Source organism: Colletes latitarsis, chromosome 11 (assembly GCF_051014445.1).
Source record: "Colletes latitarsis isolate SP2378_abdomen chromosome 11, iyColLati1, whole genome shotgun sequence".
In the NCBI taxonomy this organism is placed as follows: Eukaryota; Metazoa; Arthropoda; class Insecta; order Hymenoptera; family Colletidae; genus Colletes; species Colletes latitarsis.
Genome location: NC_135144.1, coordinates 8,574,869 through 8,600,266, shown reverse-complemented (window position 1 = coordinate 8,600,266; position 25,398 = coordinate 8,574,869). Strand labels below are relative to the sequence as shown.

The window sequence follows — 25,398 nt, the reverse complement described above, 5'->3', positions numbered from 1 at the left end:
TAATTTCTGGCCAGAAATGTCTGCCCGAATTTGCATGCGAATCTTTAAAACATCATAACTTCTGAACGGATTGGACGATTTTAATGTTTAAAAAAGCAAAATACGTGTATTCTGGCGTAGAATATGTACAAATTCTAAAAATATTCGAAAAGTTGCTCCTTGGCCCCGTAAAATGCGAAAAACCTCATAAAAGTGGTCCAATTTTCGAACGGCCATAACTCCTACAATTGTGAATATATTTCAATGAAACTTTTTTCTGAAGTAGAGCTCATGGGTACCTACAAAAAAGTATTAGACAACTTTTCTGTAGGGCGTCAAACAATTTTATTAAAAATGAAAAACTAATTTTTAAGAAAAATCGACAGGGGGTAGGTGCCTAAATTTTTCGGCGAAAAAAAAATTTTCCAAATCGTTCTAAAAAAATTATTATCAATTGCGGGGATCAATTACAATCATTTTTGGTGAATAGACATAGCCTCGAAATCTTACTCACTTTCTAGAAAAAAATTCAGTACAGGCGAAACTTAAAACGTTAATAACTTTTTAACGAAGCCTCCATCAACAAATTAGTATCCTTGATTTTCGTCTTATTTTGACCTCTAGAATCTCCCATTAAAATTTTTCCCAGGGGTGGCCGAACACCCTGTATATTGGTAATGTCCTCAGAGGTGAGCATAATTAATCTCAAGTTTGTATCTCATGCACAAAGGAACTTAAGGAAAATAATGTAAAAATGTATTAATCTTAGACGGACAAAATGATAGGATGTTACAAAAAGAATACAATTAATTAAAGAAGTATTCCATTCAACGGTATATTATCCTGCAGAAACATGTAATTGTTGCCTGCACTTATACAATCTTATATTAGAAATGAATATCGATCTGCGCATGGACAGTCATCCATGTCTTTATTTATAATAAATTCTCTTGACAAAATCGAAATGGTATAATTCTATTGACAATCTCGACAATTTTCGGGAATTTCGGAGTATAATGATTTCTAAATATTAATAGCATTATGCAGATCAAACTAAAATGAAATTATAGTAACGAAGAAATAAATAACATTTATTTAAGACAAAATATAAGAATAATATAAGTATTTTACAGGTGCACAACTATAATGCAATTATAACGTAATAATTAAATTACAATGAAACAATTAAGTTATAATTTGAGTGAATAGAAAGGAAAGTTTTAAAAATGAGTAGGATTTTTCTTTTAAATTATAGAAATCTTAAAAGAATATCGATGATATAGTTATGTTCCGCAGTGTATTAGGCTGCTGCGAATGAAATGACATTTTTTCAAATTCGAATTTCCCTCCTTTGTTAAATTTTGCAAAGATTTATAGATTTCGTTACTGTTGCACGATGTACGCGATTAAAAATCGTTTCTATTTATTATGGTGAAGAGGAGAATTTGAATGATACTTAAATGATGTTTTCATATAAATACTTAAACAATCATTTTCTTTTGTTTCACTCCCAAACGACAGAACGTCGATTGGTATCGTGGTTTTTAATTCGAACAAACATTGCAGTAGAAGGAGCAACAAAAACTATCTACCTATATTATTTTCATTTATTGTCAGACACTGTTTCCTTCGTCAAATAATTATTTAAAAATTCCGAATTCAATACATCGAAGTAGAATAAATTCCACAGAATTTCATTTTCGACCAGAAATCGAATAGCGAGGAATATTATAAATAACATATGTTACACTGTCTCTTTAACAACATTTATCATCCGTGGTCGAACGTGACACAAATAGCATCGAGATTCATTCTCGGAGAAAATACGTGCTATGCGTGGGATATTCCTGTCGCAAACGCACATATTTCGCGAAAATCTCGAGGAAATGATATTTCGTTCTCCTCGCGAAACGAGACGTCGATGTACGCAAATTCGATTTAACTATCTTGGGTAAGGAACGTTAACAAAAACGATGTGGAATGCAAAAACAGTTTCGCGTCTTCTTATCCCTCCAAATTCTGTTATTGACTTTCTATCTTGATTTTTTGATGGTACAGGATACAGGCAAAGACAAAATTTCGACGATCAAAGTTTGAAAAATATCGTTCTTTTATATCCTATATATATATTTTTTATATTTAATGTTGTTGAAGGGATATTAAATGCTTCACTTGCTTTTCTAAGAGACGCTGCTTGGCCTTTTATTTCTTTAATTGGTTTTTCTCTTATAATTTCAAAGAAAATATCGTTCTTTTATATCCTATATATATATTTTTTATGTTTAATGTTGTTGAAGGGATATTAAATGCTTCACTTGCTTTTCTAAGAGACGCTGCTTGGCCTTTTATTTCTTTAATTGGTTTTTCTCTTATAATTTCAAAGAAAATATCGTTCTTTTATATCCTATATATATATTTTTTATGTTTAATGTTGTTGATGGGATATTAGATGCTTCGCTTGCTTTTCTAAGAGACGCTGCTTGGCCTTTTATTTCTTTAATTGGTTTTTCTCTTATAATTTCAAAAAAAATAGATAACGATGATTAAAAAGATTCGAATTGTCGTTCCACTTCACCCCACATTGAAGTGTTCAGTTTTGCCTCATACATCATTCAATAACTATACTTATAACTACACTTTAAAAATAAGGTAACAAATCGAATTAAACTGCAAAATGCATGGTAAGGACTACAGAATGAAATGTTACATATACCCCTACGAAATATCTAGAATGAAGCTGCAGAATGGAGCACCGAAGTAAACGTAAAATTAAAACTCTGACACTGGAAAATGTTCCTTTGTTCTCGCTCTGCTAATAACGTTTGTTTGGCTTTGTGTTCTACAACGAAACGACGTGATGCTTAGTCTGAACCACGTAACACGATCTCAACACATATACAGGTTTTATCTAAGAGAAACGCAACTGTTCCATTTTACTCGCCGTTTCGTTTTGCTCCGCGTTCACCTATATATTAATATGACGGCGTACGCAGATGATTTAAAAGCTCTTTTAATACCGAAGTTACTATACAGATAGTTAATCTTGGAACCTGTGGGAAAAAAATTATAACGAAACGTTGAAACAGCAATTAAAACGCGTAGCATCATTTCCTTTTTGTTAGAAACAGAAACTGTTTTATTTTTTTCGTGGAAAGTACAATTTTCAAAGCATTGCTCGAGGTTTAATATAAAATTATGCATGTTGCGAATATACTGTCTTTTTTTTCAAACCTGGATCTCCGTTTTTGTATAGAATTCTTTTTATTAGCCTTTTTGTGGTAATACAGTTTTCACAAAGCAATAGTTTGAAATTTCTGAAATGCCACTCGAGAATAATTTGTTTATAAAAAAAGAAACTGTAGTTAAATGAGATACTTAAACTTCTAAATTTTCAGTGAATTTTCAAGCTAATTTAAGATTTAAGAGGAATTGTAAACATGTCAGTAAAAAAATGTCAGAATTGGGTCTTTGGTGAGTTTTTTAAAAATCTAAAGAATCGGAAAAATGGCCAGTGAATTTCAGTTTACTGTTTCAACGTTGTAGTAACAGGTCATGAATCGAACAGTGGCTGCAATGAAAAATAGATAATATATGGTAAATTATATCGATTCGCTTAATGGCTGGATATTCATGAATTACCAAACTCTACTCCAGCCTCATGTTTACACCCTAAAATGGTAATACTGACTGTTTAGAATGGTGTCTCCAAAGTTGGAGCATGACCCTTAGGAAGAAGCGTCATGTTACAATGTAAAGGAAACGTAAAAGAAGATTTGACAACCTTCCTATTTTTTAAATATTTCTTTCCTTTAATCGTTGAAATTTAACAACTAAAAATTTGTATTTTTCTTGTACCATTAGAATATTCCTCCATGAAAATAGATGGTTGAGGTTTAAAAAATATTTTTGTACTTCTATTTATTTATATTAAAATTAGTACATATAGACATTCTTTATAAACTACAGTTTAAGTAAATTTCAGTGTTTTTTTGAAAGTTTTTCTTGTTATTTTCCCTGAATAATGAAGATCCTAATATCGTTTTGGTTCCCTGGACAAAATAATTTTTTAGAAAACCTCAAAAATAACGCAAAAAGTGAGCTATTCACAGTAAATAAAATTGCTCGGAAAGTACATGTTACTGCAAACGTTTGAATCGTCTGCCGTGTTTTTCAGGAATGCAAACATATTTAAAGTTTGAAGATAAAGCAGAAACTCAAAGCGACGCAGTACAACATTTATTATAAAACGAGTGTACCGAATGTATAAATGGAGATAAGTTTTATGTTGAAAAGAAATTTAATTTGGTTGCCCCAGATAGTTTAGTTTATCATTATTGTGATTTACAAAAACATTTAAATGGTAATAGCTCGATGACAAATGGCCAAATAATTTGGACCGGAATTGCACACAGTTCCAAACAGATATAATTTCTGCAAAGGAAAATGAATACCAAACCTCATTTAAATTTAATAAAAGTTAATAAACACTCATAACGGACCACTGAAAATGGATTCATTTTCAAACACAATAATGCTGCAGTTTATCGAGCAAAAATTATTGAAACATATTTTGGAGCAGAAAACAGAAGACTTTTTTCAATTTTGATCTCATTAATAATATGTAACAAAGACTTAATTGGAACAAAAATAAGAAATTAATTTGTGATTTACGTTTCAAAAATTGCATTTTAGTAAAATTGTAAGACTTGCCTACTATCTAGGTGAAATTTTGTTTATTTTATAAGAATCTTCGATGATTTATTTCAATATATTAAAATTCAATTAATTTTCTATTTAGGTAAAAGTATGACACTGGCTAACGTTGGAGAAAAAAAGCCCTTAAAACAACATATTCTTGATCTAGAAATTCATAAAAAATTTTTTAAATTTCATACGAGTTTGCTAGGGTTTTCTATAAGATGCTCTTTAATATCGAATAAATTTTGTCGTTTAAAATGCTACACAATAAATGCCGAATTGAGGGTGGACCCAGCAACCGTGTAAATGTAATATTTGAAATGTATGGTAATGTATTCTAAAGGGATGAAGTTTACAATTTCTTGCTTTAAAAGGAATTGCGTAAAAGAGATATCTATCCTGGGAATAGAAATGTTAATTTTAAAATGAAACAAGCAACGAAACGATTCTGTCTTTTTTTCATTCGAGATGTAAATTACCCTTCTTTATTTCATTCTAATAGTTTCTTTTACGATTTTATTTACAGTTCTTATAACGCGTGATACCATATTCTTATTATTCTTATAAGAATATTATGTTTAAGTTTCTATTCTTAGTCTCTTGTACGGTTTCACTTGAAACAAACGACGCAGTGTAACATACTATACACAATTTGAATAAACGTTTCCATATTCAGTTTCATAAGGTATTAAATCAAGTTCGTAAAATAAAACAATATAAAACTGTTACTATCAATGCGTTTTAAATATTCAAAAATAAATATTTTTTCGTATTTTTAACATCAATTTAGGTACTCGGATGTCTTCTCGTTGAAAGACTGCTGTACACAGAGTTGAATAAATTTTATTCACGAATAGCAAATAAAAATTTAACATTAACTCGTAAAGTCTGGATGTTGGTTTAAAAAATCCGTTAACGAATTCTAATTTATACGTGAATTTACGAATGAAACATAAACAAAATGAATCTAAAATTTGTATTTGTATGAAACAAATTCCAGTTTAAGTCGAGTTCCTATCGAAAGTCGTTGCGGAAATAAAAGGTAAAGTCGGTTGTAGTTTTAATTTGTGGTTGCATTACTCTGGCGTTGCTGTTGAAACGCAGGGATGAAAGTTTGCAAGCGGTAACGATCTCGTGTTCCGATAAACATACATATACTACATTTATAGTACATACGATCGTATATCCGCCGATGCAGTCACATGAGCGCGTAATGGAGCGAACCGGGAATTACCAAGCATTAACTGTGCTTTAATTTAGTGTAACGCGAAGATTTTTATCGATACGATGATTCCAATTGTGATCTATATTCAACATAGAGAATACTGATATGATAAACATTCGTACTGGCAATGGGTACTCGTGCGTCCATTTTTGTGTTTCTAAACACAATTATCTTTCTACTATTTATCTATTAGCTTGTTGCATCTTTTTACTATTCAAATTTCAAAATATTGTTGAATAGAATTCTATTAGGTTCTTGTACCTACGTAAAATAACTTAATTCACAATAAAAATTTCGACTGTAGTCCTATGAAAAATATTAGTTGCTAATAAAAGTATAATTCAGCAAAATATTGTTCAATAGAATTCTTCTATTGGGTTGTCGCACATAAAATAACTTAATTCACAATAAAAATTTTGGTTATAGTTTTATCGACAATATTAGTTGGTAATAAAAATATAACCCAGCAGATGCACTTTAATCTTAACTCAATAAGTTCATTTGTGGGTTTACTAAAGAAGTCTTTATTAATTATTTCAGACATGTGACTTTGGAGGTTCACATTTTCTGATCGAAATTTGTGTAATATTAAATTCAGACAAAAATCAAGTCGTTTTCAAGTAGCTTCGTTCGTTAAATTTGCATATGATAAACATCATTGGACAACATTTTCTGGTTATCAAATTGTAAAATATATTATGCATTTGCCAAATTCTGCATTTTATATACAATCATCTAATATTTTAAACACAATCCTATTGTTCGTTGCAATGAATGTTAAGAAACGTGATATACAAGTGCCGTATTGGTATCATTGTAGTAATTATTAGACTGCAAATATATCTCAGAAAACTACAGAATGCACTTAACATGCAAAAATATAAGAAATACTTCAAGATACGAATTATTATATTTAAGGGTTGAGACAACCCTCTACAAAACTTCCTTTTCATTGATTCTATTAATAAAAATATGAATTTGAATAATGATCGGAAGGTTTGTCATTATGTATGAATGTATGTCAGTGTATTCTACAATTGGGAACATAAAAGGCGTTCCTACGATAGATTCCTACTAGAGACGCTAACTACTTGAAGTACTCAAGTTAAGACGTGATGTAGCCTAAGCATTCACAGACAGTCTTCGTCCTCGTCAATAGCTATTTAGCATATACTGTTACGCTTGACATCAAGACTAAATAACGCTTACCTCGGTAACAGATAGGATATTCCTATACATACATAATACTCTCTGTATATGTATATCCTACGAAGATTATACAGTCCGTTTCAAAACATGTGAGCATGTTATCATGGGTGAATTAGACGCACAAGAAAAATAAAAGCATTTAAAACTAATATTATTTGCACTTAATACATTGCACCGTTTTCGTTAATTTTTCTAAAAATTTTTTGTCGATTAGTCATTTCTTTATTAGACATATTGGTGTTTGTCAATTCTCAAGTCGCCAATATTTTTCATGCAATATCTCAAAAGAATTATTAAGAATTATTTATAATCATTATAAATTTATTCAAGAATTATTCTTGATATTTTATTCTTCATAGTTTCTCAAACTCTTAGTACAATCAGTCAGAGATCAAACAGATTATAAACACCTTCTAAAACAGGACAAACCAGGAATCTTTCACATGTATGAGTTATGAAAATTAAACGAAATTAAAGAAACAGAAAATTTAACACAGATTAAACTTTGTATTTAAAATCTAAATCCATATTCTTTTTTACATTCGACATCAATGTTTTAAACCCTGCATTGCATTAAAAAGTTATATAGCATGTTAATGTTGAATTGTCGTTTATTTAAAATTCAACGTTTAGCGGCAGGCGAAGTAAACTTGTAAAAGAGGGCTATTTTCGTAGAATACGTAAAATAATTTTTGAGAGTGTTGAATGGCGTCGATTGGAAAATATTAAAATGAAAATGTTCGTTTCAATGGAAAGACACGCGTTGATTAGAACGTGTAAGTTGCACGTAAAACGCATCGATCAACATCTTTTGACGCCTCGGACTTTCCGACTTACAAGCTCGTAGTAACTAATAATTTCCGGTGGCAGTGATTCATAATGACGGGCACGTAAGCATCGCCGTTAATATCGATTTCCAATTTCACCATCGGCGAGTTTCTCACGAAAACATACGGATTTCCGTAATTTCCGTACACGATTTTGCACGATGTTCCAGCGGCTGTTCATAATTTTCGCGTTACTGCATCAATTTGTATTTCTCTTTCGCTCCGCGTCCTGCACAAACTCCAAATTGAACGCATCCCTGTTTGCGTGCAAGTACATAGAAGACGAGTCCTAACAAGGAAAGGACACGAACTGTCCGACTTCGATTTTAACGTGCTTTTACAGAATGATAGTTTAGATTTGCAATATGAACTGGTATAATTGGTTCTTCATTAAGAATAATTATTCGTATAGAGTTAAGTTCACCTGGTATATGAAACAAGAATGATCAAATTTATAATTCTATTGTTACTTCTCATGCTTTTATTATAATTTTTTTTATAGTAATACCTTTTTTAATTGGTGGATTTGATAATTGATTAATTCCTTTAATAATTGGTGCTCCAGACATACCATTTCCACGAATAAATAATATAAGATTTTGATTATTACCTCCCTCTTTAATTTTATTATTATTTAATGGAATTTTATACTCAGGTAGAGGTACAGGATGAACTATTTATCCTTCTTTATCTTCTTTAATGTATCATCCTTTTATAGTCTAAATATATAATGAATGTTTAGGTAGAGTGAAATCTCTTGATATACAGGGTGTTCGACCACCCCTGGGGAAAATTTTAATAGGGGATTCTAGAGGCCAAAATAAGACGAAAATCAAGAATACCAATTTGTTGATGAAGGCTTCGTTAAACAGTTATTAACGTTTAAAGTTCCGACGGTACTGAATTCTTTTCTCGAAACTGCGCAAGATTTCGGGGGTATGTCTATTCACCAAAAATAATTGTAATTGACCCCCGCAACAGAAAATAATTTTTCCAAAACGATTCGAAATTTTTTTTTTCCGTCGAAAAATTTCACACATTCTTGAATTTTTTTCTAGAAAGTGGGTAGGATTTCGGGGGTATGTGTATTCACCAAAAATGATTGTAATTGGTCCCCGCAACCGAAAATAATTTTTTCAGAATTAATTAAAAATTTTTTTTTTCGTCGAAAAATTTAGGCACCTACCCCCTGTCGATTTTTCTTAAAAATTCCTTTTTCATTTTTAGTAATTTTGTTTGACGCTCTACAGAAAAGTTGTCTAATACTTTTTTGTAGGTACTCATGAGCTCTACTTCAGAAAAAAGTTTCACTGAAATATATTTGCTATTGTAGGAGTTATGGCTGTTTGAATATTGGACCATTTTTATGGAGTTTTTCTAACATTACGGGATTAAGGAACAATTTTTCCAATATTTTTATAATCGCTATATATTCTCCACCAAAATACGCGTAGTTTGCTTTTTTAAACATTAAAATCGTCCAATCCGTTCAGAAGTTATGACGTTTTAAAGATTCGTATGAAAATTCGTGCAGACATTTCTGACTAGAAATTATACTTTCGGTAAGGAATTTTTTTCTCGAAACTGAGTAGGATTTCGGGGGTAGGTCTGTTGACCAAAAATGCTTGCAATTGACTCCTGCAACTAAAAATAATTTTTCCAAGACGATTCGAAAGTCTTTTTTTTCACCCAAAATTTTCAGCACTTACACGAATTTTTTTCTCGAAAGTAGGTAGGATTTCGAAGGTATGTCTATTCACCAAAAATGATTGTGATTGATCCCCGCAACCGAAAATAATTTTTTCAGTATGATTTGAAATTTTTTAATTTAATTGTTAATAACTTTTTAACGAAGCCTCCATCAACAAATTATTATTCTTGATTTTCGTCTTATTTTGGCCTCTAGAATCCTCTATTAAAGTTTTTCCCAGGGGTGGCCGAACACTCTGTGTAGATAATAAGATATTAGATGTTGATACTCAACAATTTTTAAAATATAAATAACTGAAGTTACATATCTCGATACGCAAAATTATACTAAAATCTTTCTACTTTTCGGAAGAAAAGGTTCTATACATAACTAGAATGCATTATAACGTCGTTTTTGACTGGATAAGCGAACGGTAGTTATCTCTACCACTGACAGAGGGCACACCAATCTGATCTGGGCTCGATAATACATGGAAAGATGAAAATTTTATTTTTACTTCTTTTTTAAATGAAATTTTTACCAATGTATTTGTGAGAGTTTTCCGATTAAAATAAGACCAAACACGATATAATTTGTTTCCAATCCACTCCTAATAGAGTACAAAACCTCGTTAAATACGCAAATATGATCCAAGTGATCGTGTTTGGTCTTGTTTTAATCAGAGAAACCTGGCAAATATATTAGCAAAGGTCCCAAAAACAAAAAATAAAAATTAATAAGTTTCACATTGTGTTATTCTCATTTATCTTTCCTGGGAACTGAAAATTAACCGTGCTTTTATAACTGTTTCTACAAGATTTGCTGTATGACTTTATCAGAAATTGTTTGCAACGCCATTTATAGTCAGGGAAGTACGATTATATCTTAAAAAGTATCGAGTATCTGCACCTAATATTTTATATACAGCAAAAGGGATCACTCTACTATTATTCTGTGCAAAATCACATTAAAATCGAAGTCGGACAGTTCGTGTTCTTCACTTGCAAGCGATATATGCTCGTTAAACAGCATACACGCAAACAGGAATGATAAAATGCTTTTATCAATTGAGTTTCAGGTGGGAGAGGAAGAAAGCACTTCTCACCTTAGAGAACAAAGGGAGAAGAAAATATGGGAAAAGGCGACAAGCGGGGCATCGCGCAACGCAGCGACGGTGAGTGTTTGTTTAATGTTAATTGAACAGCGAGCAAAATGCTCGACGCAGTTGCTGCACTTTAGCAATTGAATGTGACGCTGGTACTCTTACAAATTGTTTCTATTCTATTTATTTATTATCGAATATAATAATAATATAATAATTATATAGTATAAGTTAAATATTTGCATCGCTTTGTGAAATATCAATTTTAAAGGTTTATCGACGGCAGCAATTTAAAATTTGTTCAGCTTTATTATTAGGGTGTAAAGCCATTAGTGAAATCGTTTTAGGACGCCTTGATTAAACGTGGCGTCAAAAGCGTTCAACAATTTTATTGCATTAACTCACAGTGTGAATTTAACGTAACTCACTACGTATGTGAATTGAACTGGCGATACAATATGGCGAATTCAGTCACAAACTTGTTCTGCTTTGATAAGACGTTATCAGATACATTCGTAAACACAATCATAGTAGCTTTGTTTATCTCTATCTCGTTTCATAGAGCAAGAAATATCGAATTCTGGATCTTAAACTACCAATACTACTCGAAAATGTAAGCCTAACAAATAGGACAAAACATGTGGTATCAGCATAAAATTGAAAAGTTATTTCTCTAAATACTGTAGAAAATATTGAACTTACAGAAAAATATTTCAAGCAAAACTTGTTAATTTGTTTTACTTAGAATATGATTCTGAAATGGAGAATATAAGTTTACTATAAACAAAAACGAGATAAAATATTAGTGTTATTTGAATCCCCATTGAAAATATTAAAAGATACGTGCTAGTTTGAGTGTTTTTTAAATCACGTGCCTACGAGAATTGAATGGAACTAAAATAAATTAAAATTGAACGACCTGTACAATTGTTCGAATAGAATTTTATATTAACTCTCTGTTGCAGAAGTTTATGCCAGAAAGATACGTATATTGTTATTGTTAAGAAACGAATTTATAATCCGTGCCGCGTAATTATGTTGAGTGAAGTCATTTCATTAATAACTGAAATGTTCTCTCGTCTCCTGTAACAATGATATGAGATTTAGTTAACACGGTTTGCACTACATGTAATTTGTTCACTGATAAACTATTCTGCCATTAATATATATTATCGCTTTAACTCTAAAAGTTATAAATACATTACGCTAGTGTCAAACGTTTTCATTAGTTTATTGAAACATACAAATATAATAGAAGTGATAGTTTTATTGCAAAGTGCAATATATTTATTTTCGTTTTCTCAAATTTTTTTTTAATAGTAGTAACGACCAAGTAATGCCCAATTATAAAACAGTATACAATAAAAAGTTTTGTGATTAACTGTATTTCAGTCTTGAAAATGTATTGTGATGCAAATGAGTAATGCCAAGTATTGATATTAAAACAGTTATTTCGTTATTCTGCTACGAATTTCATTAAAAAATCGTTTATCTCGTGAATCATACAATAATTAAATAAGCTTAAAAATTCAATAACAACACTTCATGTAAAACAGAGATGAATTAAATTTTGTTTTAATAACATTCCATTGAACAGTTGTTCAGATAAGCTTTTATTCCTTTATCGTAAAAATAATTCCATTTTATGATTCAAATTGTAATTTTCACAGCGATAATTTATATAATAATATCTTATAATTTATTCGTTATCTCTGCAGATTCAGCTGCTCATTATGTAATTTCAGCAAAATGAAACAAAGTTCATGCAATGGAGAGTTGAGTTTTATTGAATTTTGGGTATGTATTTTCTGCGAAAAAGTGGTTGAAAGTAAAAGAATTATTTGAAACGTTATCTCCAATATTACAGAAATAACAATAATAAAGGTACAATAATATTATACTATCGAAATTCTGTGGAATTGAGAAACCACCGCGAGGAAGATGAAACGATATATTGAATCGAATAAATGTATGCATAAGCTGAAAATAATTCTGATTAAAAACAAAGAAATTTTATGAAATTATAATTTTCTCAAACTATATGCCCGTACATTTATGGGACATAATAACATTTTCTTTCAAATGAAATCCGTTTTCAACAATAAATCGTAGCAAGTATAAAATGTTGCTAATATGTATCTACAAAAAAATGACTAAATATTTAAAAATAAGACGCGTTAAAAATTGGACAGATTTTCCGTATCTTAATTTCTGTAAACTTAGAATTTTATATCGAGTTCTAGTTTCTTAAAAAGATTGCTTTGCTTGTGAGAGGCAAAGGAAATAAGTCTATTAAAGTTTAACGAAGTTAGACATGCTGGTTTTCTGTGTTGGATGGAAAGTAAAGTTTTAGTATTTTGAAGGAAAGGTGAATTCACTGTTTCTTTGGTTATAATTAAAAACTTTGCGTGGTCTAGGATCTAGATAATGACTGGTAGATCGTTGTACCTTAGATCGATAACAAGACAGTAGAATGGAAGTTATTAAACTACAACGTTATGTTTAGTAACTATTCAAAATAAATTTTCTCGAAAACGAAACGTTATTTCGAAAAATCGTATTCTTCATTTCTTATTCAGTGTTTCACTTTGCAAGACACTCTGTATAGTTATCACTCAATACAAAAATATAACTTTGTTGTGAATAATTTCATTACTGTAATACATATGTATTAACGCATTGTTTAGAAAATTCTTACGAATCTTTGATTTAGTAATGAAATATCTGACGTTTCATATTGCATACTATTACGGAAGATTAGCCAAGTATAAAGTATGCAAACGTTATTTCATGATAAAAGTTTAATATCATATTCGCGTGTAATAAATTTTACAAATGCGAATTGGAAACAGTTTTTGACAGAATCACTGTCACGGTTTGAATCTATTCCAAAAGTTTCTTCCCTATTATCTTTGTTAATGAATGCAAAGTGGGTTTACGGAGCTGTGATCCGTAAATATTTATTTATATGCGTTCATGCACTTCGTACTCTGCATAATGTAGTCTAGTTTGAATTTCAAAACGAAGGAACTTTCCATTCCATATGCGCATTAAACAGAAGTTTTATAAGAATACCTTCCATTCGCGCTAAGAAGCGTACAATCGGTCGCAAAAGTATTCAAATGCTTCTATAACCTTGCTATATATGTCATAGTACAATTTTTAACTAACAAAACTGTTGAATCTTTTTATTTATTATGTACGAGAGAAACGAAATATTACAATCGTTATAAAAAATAAAATAAAACAATTTTTAATTAAGTAATCAGTATTTTTATGGCATCTGTTTTGTTCACACCTGTTGGCAACTTGGACAAAATTTATTTTCAGTAATTTGCGTCAACACGTTTTCGTAGTGAGATAAAACAATTTTATTTAACTTTCCTTTTAAAATGATAGTTTTTCAAACTTTGTGAACAGGCATTCTAACTTATTTCGTTTCTGTTTAGAAACATGTATTTCTAACTGTGTGTACAATACAAAAAAATGTAGTTTGAGTAACAAAAGAATAATAATACCTTAGATTGAAAAAAGATCACTGTGAACCATTTAATTTAGAAAAGGAAAAAAATCAAGACCGTATGAGAAAATGACGTTTTATTTTGACCATACTATAATACATAAAAACTCTTTGCAGTTTCGTTAATTAAAAATAATAGTATTACATAATGTAATACGTTATTTGTGTTCACTGTACATTTAGTTGACGCAAATATCAAAATTATATTTAATATCAAGACTAAATATTTTAATTAGCAACCATATTGAATAACAAAACTCTTGTACGACTATATATGGAAATTTTCTAAAGCAATAAATCTAATTATTACATTCGAGCGCACTTATATAAAAAGTTGGATCAAACAACCAATCAAATGAATCTTCATTGTTATGGATAAATTTTAAATATTATTGATTCTATGCATTTAAAAGTGGTTTTATTTTAAATTTCATTTCCAATAGGATTTATTTAAATCCTATTTTAAATTTCTCTGACGTTTTAATTTTAAACGCGAATTTATGAAATATGCATCAGATTGTTTTTTAATTTTTGAATTGAATTCTTATAAATCATTTAAATGGAATATAGTATAAAGACACGTATATAGCAGTTTGTTAAATGCAAAATTGTATTCATGGTGTGCTTTTACGAACGTTGAAGTTATTTCAGTAACAGTGTTGTCAGCAACAATAGCAAATTGTCGCCTACAAATTTTAATATTATTGTACTGTGGAGCGTTCAATTAAATGGGATAAAAGTATTTGGCAGCTCCAAGAGTGCGTTTATTTCTGTCCAGGGAAATTGTTTAAAAACCGAGGAAGTAAATCACGAATAATATCTGTGTATGCGTTTCAATCGATTACGACTCACGTTCCATTAAACGTTGAAATAAACTCTGTTTATATCGATCGACAAATAAGAGCACAATGCATCTGTAACAATTGAAACGGAAAAAACGTTTCTCGAAACAATTTATTGTGCTGTAAAAGCTGGATAATATTTACTAGGAATGTTTATTTTTCGAAGATAGACGAATGATTAATCAAATGTGTCCAATTTTAAAATGAGGAATAATTGTATCATAAAAGGAATTATTACTGATGCAATTATAATTAGTATCGTGTACATAGGAAATAATCTGTATAAATCCACTGCACTAATTTATTTATTAAAAATATATTGTAAGAGTATAACTACGAATATATAAGACGAATACAAATCTAGTGAATTAAATTTAAAAATTGTTTTAAATGATTTTTTTTTAAATAATAAATATTAATATAATAGTTCGATTTTGTTGAAATGATAGAACTTAGCAATTACCAAATATTTTACTAATAATATGCATTTGTATTCTAAATAACACTGAAACGTGCTCAATAATTAAAATCTATAAAGTGTAACGATAAATGTTCGAAAGCGTGTGATGAAATGTTGAAACCTTTATGATGAAAAATTTAAACAGTTGCAAGAATAAAGTATTACCTTAAAATGGAATATGAAATATTTCGTAAAGTATTGAATAATTCTATTTTAGATCTCCATTTATTTATTTAATGCTTAAAAGCCGTGCACTAAATTTACCGTTGATGGCATATAAGTTGTGGCAAAAAATTTTCAGGAAAAATCGACAGGGGGTAGGTGCTTAAATTTTTCGACGAAATTAAAAAATTTTAAATCATTCTGGAAAAATTATTTTCGGTTACAGGGGTCAATTACAAACATTTTTGGTGAATAGACATACCCCCGAAATCCTACTCAGTTTCGAGAAAAAAATTCCTTACCGAAAACCTAATCTGAGGCCAGAAATGGTTCCCCGAAATTTCAAGCAAATCTTTAAAATGTCATAACTTCTGAACGGATTGGACAATTTTAATGTTCAAAAAGCCAAACGTCGCGTATTTTAATGTAGAATATGTAGGAATTATAAAAATATTCGAAAAGTTGTTCCTTGACACCGCAAAATGAGAAAAATCCCATAAAAATGGTCCAATTTTCAAACAGCCATAATTCCTATAATAGTGAATATATTTCAGTGAAACTTTTTTCTGAGGTAGAGCTCATGAGTACCTACAAAAAAGTATTAGACAACTTTTCTGTAGGGCGTCAAATAAAATGACTAAAAATTAAAAACGGATTTTTAAGAAAAATCGACAGAGGGTAGGTGCCTAAATTTTTCGGCGAAATTGAAAAGTTTCAAATCGTTCTGAAAAAATTATTTTCAGTTGCGGAGGTCAAATACAATCATTTTTGGTCAATAGACATATCCCCGTAATCCTACCCACTTTCGAGAAAAAAATTCAGGAATGTGGACTTTTTCGATAAAATTAAAAAATTTCAAATCGTTCTGAAAAAGTTATTGTTAGTCGCAGGGTTCAATTACAATTATTTTTGGTGAATACACACACCCCCGAAATCCTACGTACTTTCGAGAAAAAAATTCTTTACCGAAAATATACTGTGTGGCCAGAAATGTGTCTATAACTTTTTAACAAAGCCTCAACTCTTTGATCTTTGAGTTTTGTCTTATTTTGGCCTTCAGAATCTTCCATTCAAATTTTTCCCAGGGGTGGCTGGACACCCTCTATAGGGGAATATTGATGGCATTTAATTATCCGTGCTATAGTCTGTTCCTCAAGACGTGTAAAACGTGTTACACGGAAAATATATATCGCATATCTGAAATTTCTCTGTAATAGAAAGCCACTAAAAAAAAAGGGAGAGACGACAAGGTGTAATGCGAAATAACTCGAACATAAAGAATGTCATGCGCGCGAAAGTGCAGGCTCGTGCTTCTCCTCTATTCCGCTCAAATTAAATTTCGTGGATAACAGAATAAATACTGGAGTCGTCGGCAATACGTAATCATATTACTTTCACAAGAGAAGCGTTTCCGTTGCTGAATTCCTGGTTGAAATAATACAGGGGTGAAATAACGGTGACTTATATTACGCGCGTCAGCGTGAAGAATTTTATACGCGTGCCTTAATTGACTCTCTATGCGTGCAAAAACGCTAATCGATAAGTCTAGTAATTTTTGAAATAGCAATGCCGATAAATTGGAAAACATAGAGAACAAAGAATTCCAGAAATTCCAGAGAACAAAGTTTTAAGTGGTCGTATCATGATTTCTGTGATTCTTAGTCGACGATAGCAGAGCTATACAATGCGTCTTATCCTTTTTTAAATTGTTTATCAGTGAATTCTTAATTTCCTACATCTGCTATATTTTTTGTAAATAGCGTTAAATACTACATTCAATATTTCTTATTTTGTATATATATGCCAAGACAATTTTTCTTTCATTTAGAAACCTTCGATCAGGTTGTTTTTTAAATATACTCTCTATATTTTTACCACGTTTTTAGTCTTAATAAAGCTTGAAACCTCTTAGTAATGCCTTTACAAATACACAATATTCTCCGGATAACAATTTTTGATCGGATAACTGAAACAATTTTGATTAAATATTATTATTATTTACTTAATATTTTATCGATAACTGAACATTTCGAATACCTTTTACTTTTTGACCTATAAGGAAGGAAAAAATTCAGAAAAATTGTGAAATTTTTTTGGAAATGAAAATACGTTTTAAGACTCTCCGATTACGTTTTGACGTTTCGATTATTCGAGCAGAAGTTGAATCAGACTTCAGATGAGAATATAGATAGAGTCTATGAATAATAATAGGTACATCTTGCAATTTTGTGGTTTTTCTGATATATATTGTTCTACATAGTTGATGGAAAAGAAGACTTTCATAGTAGAAAATTTATAGTGTACTTTGAAAATACTATGCAGGATAGTGGTATCTGTACATTACTTTTCTTATTAAAAATAATTTACTTTCAATTTGTTTATTATTTATATTTTGTACAAAGTAAGTTTTTTAGTTGTCATGCAATAATTTTGTCTTCTAAGACACATTGAGAATGCAGTATCAAGGTTGAAATATCGAACAATATCTAATAAAGTTGCATATGTCTATCACACCCCAATTTAAATACGTGGACGCCCAGTTTGAAGCATAGATTCAATTCTATCTTAGTGCTCATATTTTTGTATATCTGATACACTGTTTATTTTTAAAATATTTGCAATTTCACGAATGGTTTTTTCCTTTTCTCAGTGAAAAATCACTAATTGTCTAATATTAAATTATGTATGTTTACCTTTACTTACATTATTCTTACATTCCATTGTTGGTGTTCTAATATTTTTGTGCCATAAAAATGAGTTGTATTCCTTTTTGCTTCATTATTTACACAACTGTGCGTAATAAAAAATAGTTCCTACGCAATGCAAAATATTTTGCTTTATTTATTTTACGTATATTTAAAATATGAGGTCTAGAAATATTATATTGGTGCTCCAATATTTTTGTGGCATAAAAATGAGTCGTATTTCCCTTTTTGCTTCATTATTTACACAACTGTGTATACTAAAACCAAGTCTCTACACAATCCAAAATATTTTTCTTTATTTATTTTATGTATATTCAATATATGAGGTCTAGAAATATTATATTGGTGCTCCAATATTTTTGTGGCATAAAAATGAGTCGTATTTCCCTTTTTGCTTCATTATTTACACAACTGTGTATACTAAAACCAAGTCTCTACACAATCCAAAATATTTTTCTTTATTTATTTTATGTATATTCAAAATATGAGGTCTAGAAATATTATATTGGTGCTCCAATATTTTTGTGACATAAAAATGAGTTGTATTCCGTTTTGTTTCATTATTTACACAACTGCGCGTAATAAAAAGTAGTTTCTGCGCAATGCAAAATATTTTTCTTTATTTATTTTACGTGTATTCGAAATATGATGTCTAGAAGTATTACATCGATGCTGGAATATCTTTGCAACCGACTGTATATTTCGCTTCAATTTTCCCCGTAGTACGTAAAACGAAATACACGCAAGACAAATAACGAAGAACGACAGAATCCACGGCACGAGGAACCGGCGTGCGATCGGAATTCTGCGGCGGCGTGTATCAGTGGTTCATACGTCGCCAGTAATTTTATCGGGGAATGTACATCGGGCAAATTGAATCGACGGAGGAACAGACGAAAGCCTCGTCTGCATATTTGCGCCCCGTTCTCGTCCGCCGTTTCCTACCACTTGCTGTCCCGTTTCGTTTGTTTGCTTGTTCATGTTTACAGCGACTAGTCCGATGCCTCGACACAAGGAAACAGCATCCCGTTGCGCGTGCATACACGCGTGAACGATATTACGGCCGCGGATCGAGCACCGAGGAATTCTCGACGCCTAGCGTCGACGCGACGACGACGCACGCTCACCCGCGCTTCCGATTCGATTCCTGTTTCTTTAGCGACCTTTACGCGAGAACAAGCAAAGCGGAAAAGGAGCCATTGAATGTCTCTGACCGATATGAATTTTTTATTTTGTTCGTGATTTGGTCCAGTGGTTAACTTTTCCTTTCTACAGACCCTTTTCGAGAGTTCAATGAACCTATGCAATTCATCTTACGTTATCAATTTTAATCCTTCATACTCGTATTTATATTTGAGAAGACTATCAAATATAACTCATGTTACGAAACGAATTTATAATCCGTGCCGCGTAATTGTGTCGAGTGAAGTCATTTCGTTAGTAACCAAAATTTTCTCTTGTCTACCGTAGCGATGATAGGAGATTGTCAGATATTATTGATTCTTCCTAGTTAACACGGTTTGCATTACATGTAATTTGTTCACTCTTAAACTATTCTGCCATTAATATATATTATCGCTTTAACTCTAAAAGTTATAAATACATTACGCTAGTTTCAAACGTTTTCATTAGTTTATTGAAACATACAAATATAATAGAAGTGATAGTTTTATTCCAAAGTGCAATATATTTATTTTCGTTTTCTCAAATTTTTTTTTAATAATAGTAACGACCAAGTAATGCCCAATTATAAAACAGTATACAATAAAAAGTTTTATGATTAACTGTATTTCATTCTTGAAAATGTATTGTGATGCAAATGAGTAATGCCAAATATTGATATTAAAACAGTTATTTCGTTATTCTGCTACGAATTTCATTAAAAAATCATTTATCTCGTGAATCGTACAATAATTAAATAAGCTTAAAAATTCAATAAAAACACTTCATGTAAAACAGAGATGAATTAAATTTTGTTTTAATAACATTCCATTGAACAGTTGTTCAGATAAGCTTTTATTCCTTTATCGTAAAAATAATTCCATTTTATAATTCAAATTGTATCTTAAATTGATGTAATCTTATCGCTTTAACTCGAAAAACTCAATCAACTCGGAATTTTTTTTCCATATCCGATCAATATGAAAACATTTTTATGGGAACATATTACGATTTAACTTGTCGGTTTAGTGGGAAAAAATTAGAAAAGTATATTTTAATCTGCATCTCACACCCTCTTTAACAGAGGAAATCTATATAATATGTGTAAATTCTCAAAATATTTAAAAAATAAATAAAAGTAACTTGTAAACTGGAAGGGACACATAGGACACACAGGAATACTAATGGCTAAAATAATACTATACTACATAAAATATGAGACTTCAATATATTTTTTATTACCACACTATAAATGTATAAAAACGCAATTTTGTCTTACAATTGTATTTTTTATTTGTCTTTAATGATTGTTTTTATAAAGAAATGATCTCGGATACGAAACCAATTAGTCAAGACAAAAGAGGAGAAATCTTTTACCTTTTATTTATTTATTTTATTTTATATACCGAGTCTTCGACTACTCCTGGGAACAATTTTAATTGGAGATTCTAGAGAACAAAATAAGGCGAAAATCAAGAATAACAATTTGTTGATCGAGGCTTCAAAATTTTTTCAAATCATTCTAAAAAAATTATTTTCGGTTGCGGGGGTCAATTACAATCATTTTTGTTCATTACACATAACCCCGAAATCCTACTCAGTTCCGAGAAAAAAATTCCTTACCGAAAATATAATTTCTGGCCAGAAATGTCTGCCCGAATTTTCATGCGAATCTTTAAAACATCATAACTTCTGAACGGATTGGACGATTTTAATGTTTGAAAAAGCAGACTACACGTATTTTGATGGAGAATATGTACAAATCACAAAAATATTCGAAAAGTTGGTCCTTGACCCCGCAAAAGGAGAAAAACCCCATAAAAATGATCCAATTTTCAAACAGCCATAACTCCTACAATTGTGAATATATTTCAATGAAACTTTTTTCTGAAGTAGAGCCTATAGGTACCTACAGGAAAGTATTAGACAACTTTTCTGTAGGGCGTCAAACAAAATTACTAAAAATGAAGAAGGAATTTTTAAGAAAAATCGACAGGGGGTAGGTGCTTAAATTTTTCGACGAAATTGAAAATTTTCAAATCATTCTGGAAAAGTTATTTCTGGTTCCGGGGTCAATTACAATAATTTTTGGTCAATAGACACAATAGACAGGGAGGCCGAATACTCTGTACACATTTAAGCAGAAACTAAAAGAAAACATTGTAACAGGGGTTTCTAAAATGAAATACTAATGCAAATATGTGTATAATAATAAAATGTATAATGCCACCTGTAGGTTGACATACGAGTGCAAAGGGTTAATATACGAATAGTAGAAGTATAACTGAATCGATAATAACAAGTTCGTATAAATTATTATTTATTCGTATTGTCAATAAACAATAGGAAAACCATACATAATATCTTTATAGTTACATTCAAAATTAAAAAAATGAAACACTGAATTTTGCGTCGTATTCTGAGATGTATGATTTGAATTTCGACATTAACAAGAGAAGAATCCATGATTTTCTACGCTCTACTTCATAATTCCGGAATACACAATGGCAAAAATAAATAAGAACTACCAAAATTATGTTGTTTTCGAATAATTCAGAAACTGTGGAAAAAAAACGGAGATTTCACAGTGATAAAAGCACACGAAACGATACCGTGGATATTAACTCGCGAAATAACATTCTTTCGCTGGATTAAAATATCCAACGGATCGTCCCATGAGATGTGAAGTATGATAATTAGCACTTAAGGAGTTGTTCTTCAGTCCGTAGCTTCGTTGAAAATGTAAATGCCAGGAACTTATCCAGGCTTTAGCTTTCCAGGGGCGAGGCAAGACAAAATCTTAATACAACGAAGGCTTACGGCTTACGCTCGATAGGCACTCCACGAGCACTACTGAACCGTATAAGCAGTGAAATACAGCCCTGTTGAATTTCTGTCGCCACGGGTTCCATTCAAACATATTAACGCTTACATGGAGACCACATGTTTGTGATCGTATTGCTATGTACCAGTGTTAGCGAAAACATAGCGTTTCGAAGAAGCTGTTCTGTTGCTAAGGTTATTCATTACAAGATTTAGACATCTTTGGTTGTTTTCGAGTATAATAATTTTTTGGGGTATCCTTTTTTCTGAAATCTTTTAATAAACAATGTATCCAAAGGCCTTATTTCGTCGCTTCTGTAAGAGTGATGTTTCATACGACATTTTAACAAACATAGTTTTTTATTCAATATTTCCACGTAGGATACATAAGAAACAAGGTATACTAAAGAAACAAACGGAAGAAAGTTCAATGGTATTATAATGCCTATTTTTTTATGATTTCACTTTTTTTTATAAGTCTAACGATACATCTGACAAGGGCAAATGCACTTTCTTGTCTTCTGTGAAATCAAAACTGTTAATTTGTACATCTTCGTTAGTAATTTACAGCTACTCTGTAATTAATAAAGAAATTAATCATTTTGTTGTGCTTCAAATCTTTAGAAATACATGTTACTATAGCAAATTTTACTACTAGGTCGTGTGATAAGTTTGTTCGCGTTTCTTTGTAACAATATTGAATTCTGGTAATTTTATATGAGACTTGACCAATGACACAACAAAAATAAGTTTTTATTTAATATTTCCACGTAGAATACAAAAGGAACATATTACTTAGTATTGTCTACGATCTTCTGGCTTTTCAAAACAAATTTAACATTTGTGATTATTATTTCTGTTCGTGAAGTCGATTTTTAAGTAATCATTTCTTTGGTACACTTAATTTTAATTGGAAAATAATATTATTTTTTATATCTTTCAATAATGGTTTCATGACGTTATATTGATGTTATTGACCGTGATGGACTATCAAGTTGCTCACAAAATCTATCTTTATTAGTTTCTAATCCCGAGAATCTTAATGCAAACCCGACTACAGGAAAAAAATGTACGAAACGAAATAATAGTGATAGCACAAATGTTAAATTTGTTTTGAAAAGCCAGAAGATTTGTTTCTTTTGTATTTTACATGCAAATATTGAATAAAAAATTATTTTTGTTAAAGCATCGTGCTCAGTTTTGCTTTTTACTGTATAATAATGCAACGCATGGTCCTTTCTTACAACACCAGCTTATCGTTGCCGTGAAAAATTGTAATACAAAACCACTGTTCGATCTCCTATCGATCCGTATTTCGTGCCCAGTCCGCATCCACAAAGCCGATTAGCTGTCGTCGACTCTATATCCAAATTTCCGACAGCTCATTTAACCGGCTTAATCGAAATCATGTTAGTCTTGTTAAACAGAAGCTAACAGACTATCAAAGCAAATGAAATTTCATGAAATAATTACTGTTAGTAATGTTAAAAACACTTAATAGAATTATTACAAATGTAATTATTCGAACAATTTACTTACAGGTTGTAATAGTCTATTGACGCAAATTCACACGCGTGCAATTTCGAAGCTACTCGTATTTTCTACATAACTGTGCCGCTATTAGAAAGGGTAAAGCTTCCTCTTTGAAAAATGATTTTTGTTTTATGTCGATCCGACTCTCCGTTTTGGAGATATCGTCGCTCAAAGGAAGGTGTGATTTTTCACACTCTACTGTCTCTCTCTCTCCTCGTCTTACACACAGACTTCTCTCTCTCTCATGGTCGTGCTGACCTACTCGGTCAGCAGTGGTCACTCATGCGTAGTATTTCCAAGAATTTACTATAACCATGCATGCGTACGCATTACCTAGAATTTATAATATTTCTAAGAATTTCAATCGTATGAATGAAATGCAATGAATTACTTCGAAGTCTTATATCTCCGGAACTAAATATGCTATCGACTTGAAACAAAATTCGTTTTTAAGGGCGGTCTATCTTTCATCCGAGGAATACACCAACTATTATTATTTATGTTTTCTATGTTTATTTTGAAATCTACTTTGACGCTATTGTGAAAAGAACTATATTAGAAATTATGATTGATGAATATATCAACTATTATTATTTATGCTGTCTTCTATGTTCGTTTGAAATCTACTTTGACGCTATGTTAATTGGGAAAAGAACTATATTAGAAATGATGATTGATGAATATATCAACTATTATTATTCATGCTGTCCTCTATGTTTATTTTGAAACTTACTTTGACGCTCTGTTAATTCTGAAAAGAACTATATTAGAAATGGTGATTGATGAATATTCCAATTATTATTATTCATGTTGTCTTCTATGTTTATTTTGAAACCTACTTTGACGCTTCTGTGAAAAGAACTATATTAGAAATGATGATTGATGAATATACCAACTATTATCATTTATGCTGTCTTCTATGTTTATTTTAGAAAAGAACTCGATCAGAAATGGTGATTGCATTTGAAAGTTTGGAGCAACATATAATTATATGTATACACTTATGTAAAAGACGTATCACCGACTCTCGAAGAAGTAGGACAGAAAAAGTTTTCTTATAACGGGCAGAGTTTGGTCGTGTATGGAAAATCGATGAATCTCTGATGACTTTCGTCCCGTTTCTGCTATTCCTTGTTCTTTGATGTAAAGATTAAAAAGAAATGCAAAATATGTAAGTTAAATTGGACAGGAAGATCTTTTAAAATAAGAATTGCAAGAACGTACCGCATCCATCTTATTTTTTTGATTTATTTTTTAATTTTATCAGATATATAATTTAACATATAAAGTTATTGTTTGTTATCTAAGTAACATTAGGACCATAATGCAATTTAAAAAAAGAAATCGATGAAAACATTTCAGAATCTTTGCAGAAAATTTGACATAATTATCTCCATTAATAAATTCTAGTCTTGTAAAATTCAATGCGATCATTCTATAAAAAGTAAAAATGTTACATGAG

General features: G+C 30.7%; 1 protein-coding gene across 1 annotated transcript in view; it reads left to right on the top strand.

Annotated features, from left to right (window-relative positions):
- Positions 1-25,398, top strand: part of LOC143347749 (uncharacterized) — a 318,634-nt gene that overhangs the window by 15,673 nt on the left and 277,563 nt on the right. The window contains exon 2 of the mRNA XM_076777228.1: positions 10,707-10,802. Within this exon, the coding sequence (XP_076633343.1) occupies positions 10,760-10,802 (43 nt within the window). The 5' untranslated portion in view covers positions 10,707-10,759. The remainder of the gene's footprint in view (positions 1-10,706; positions 10,803-25,398) is intronic.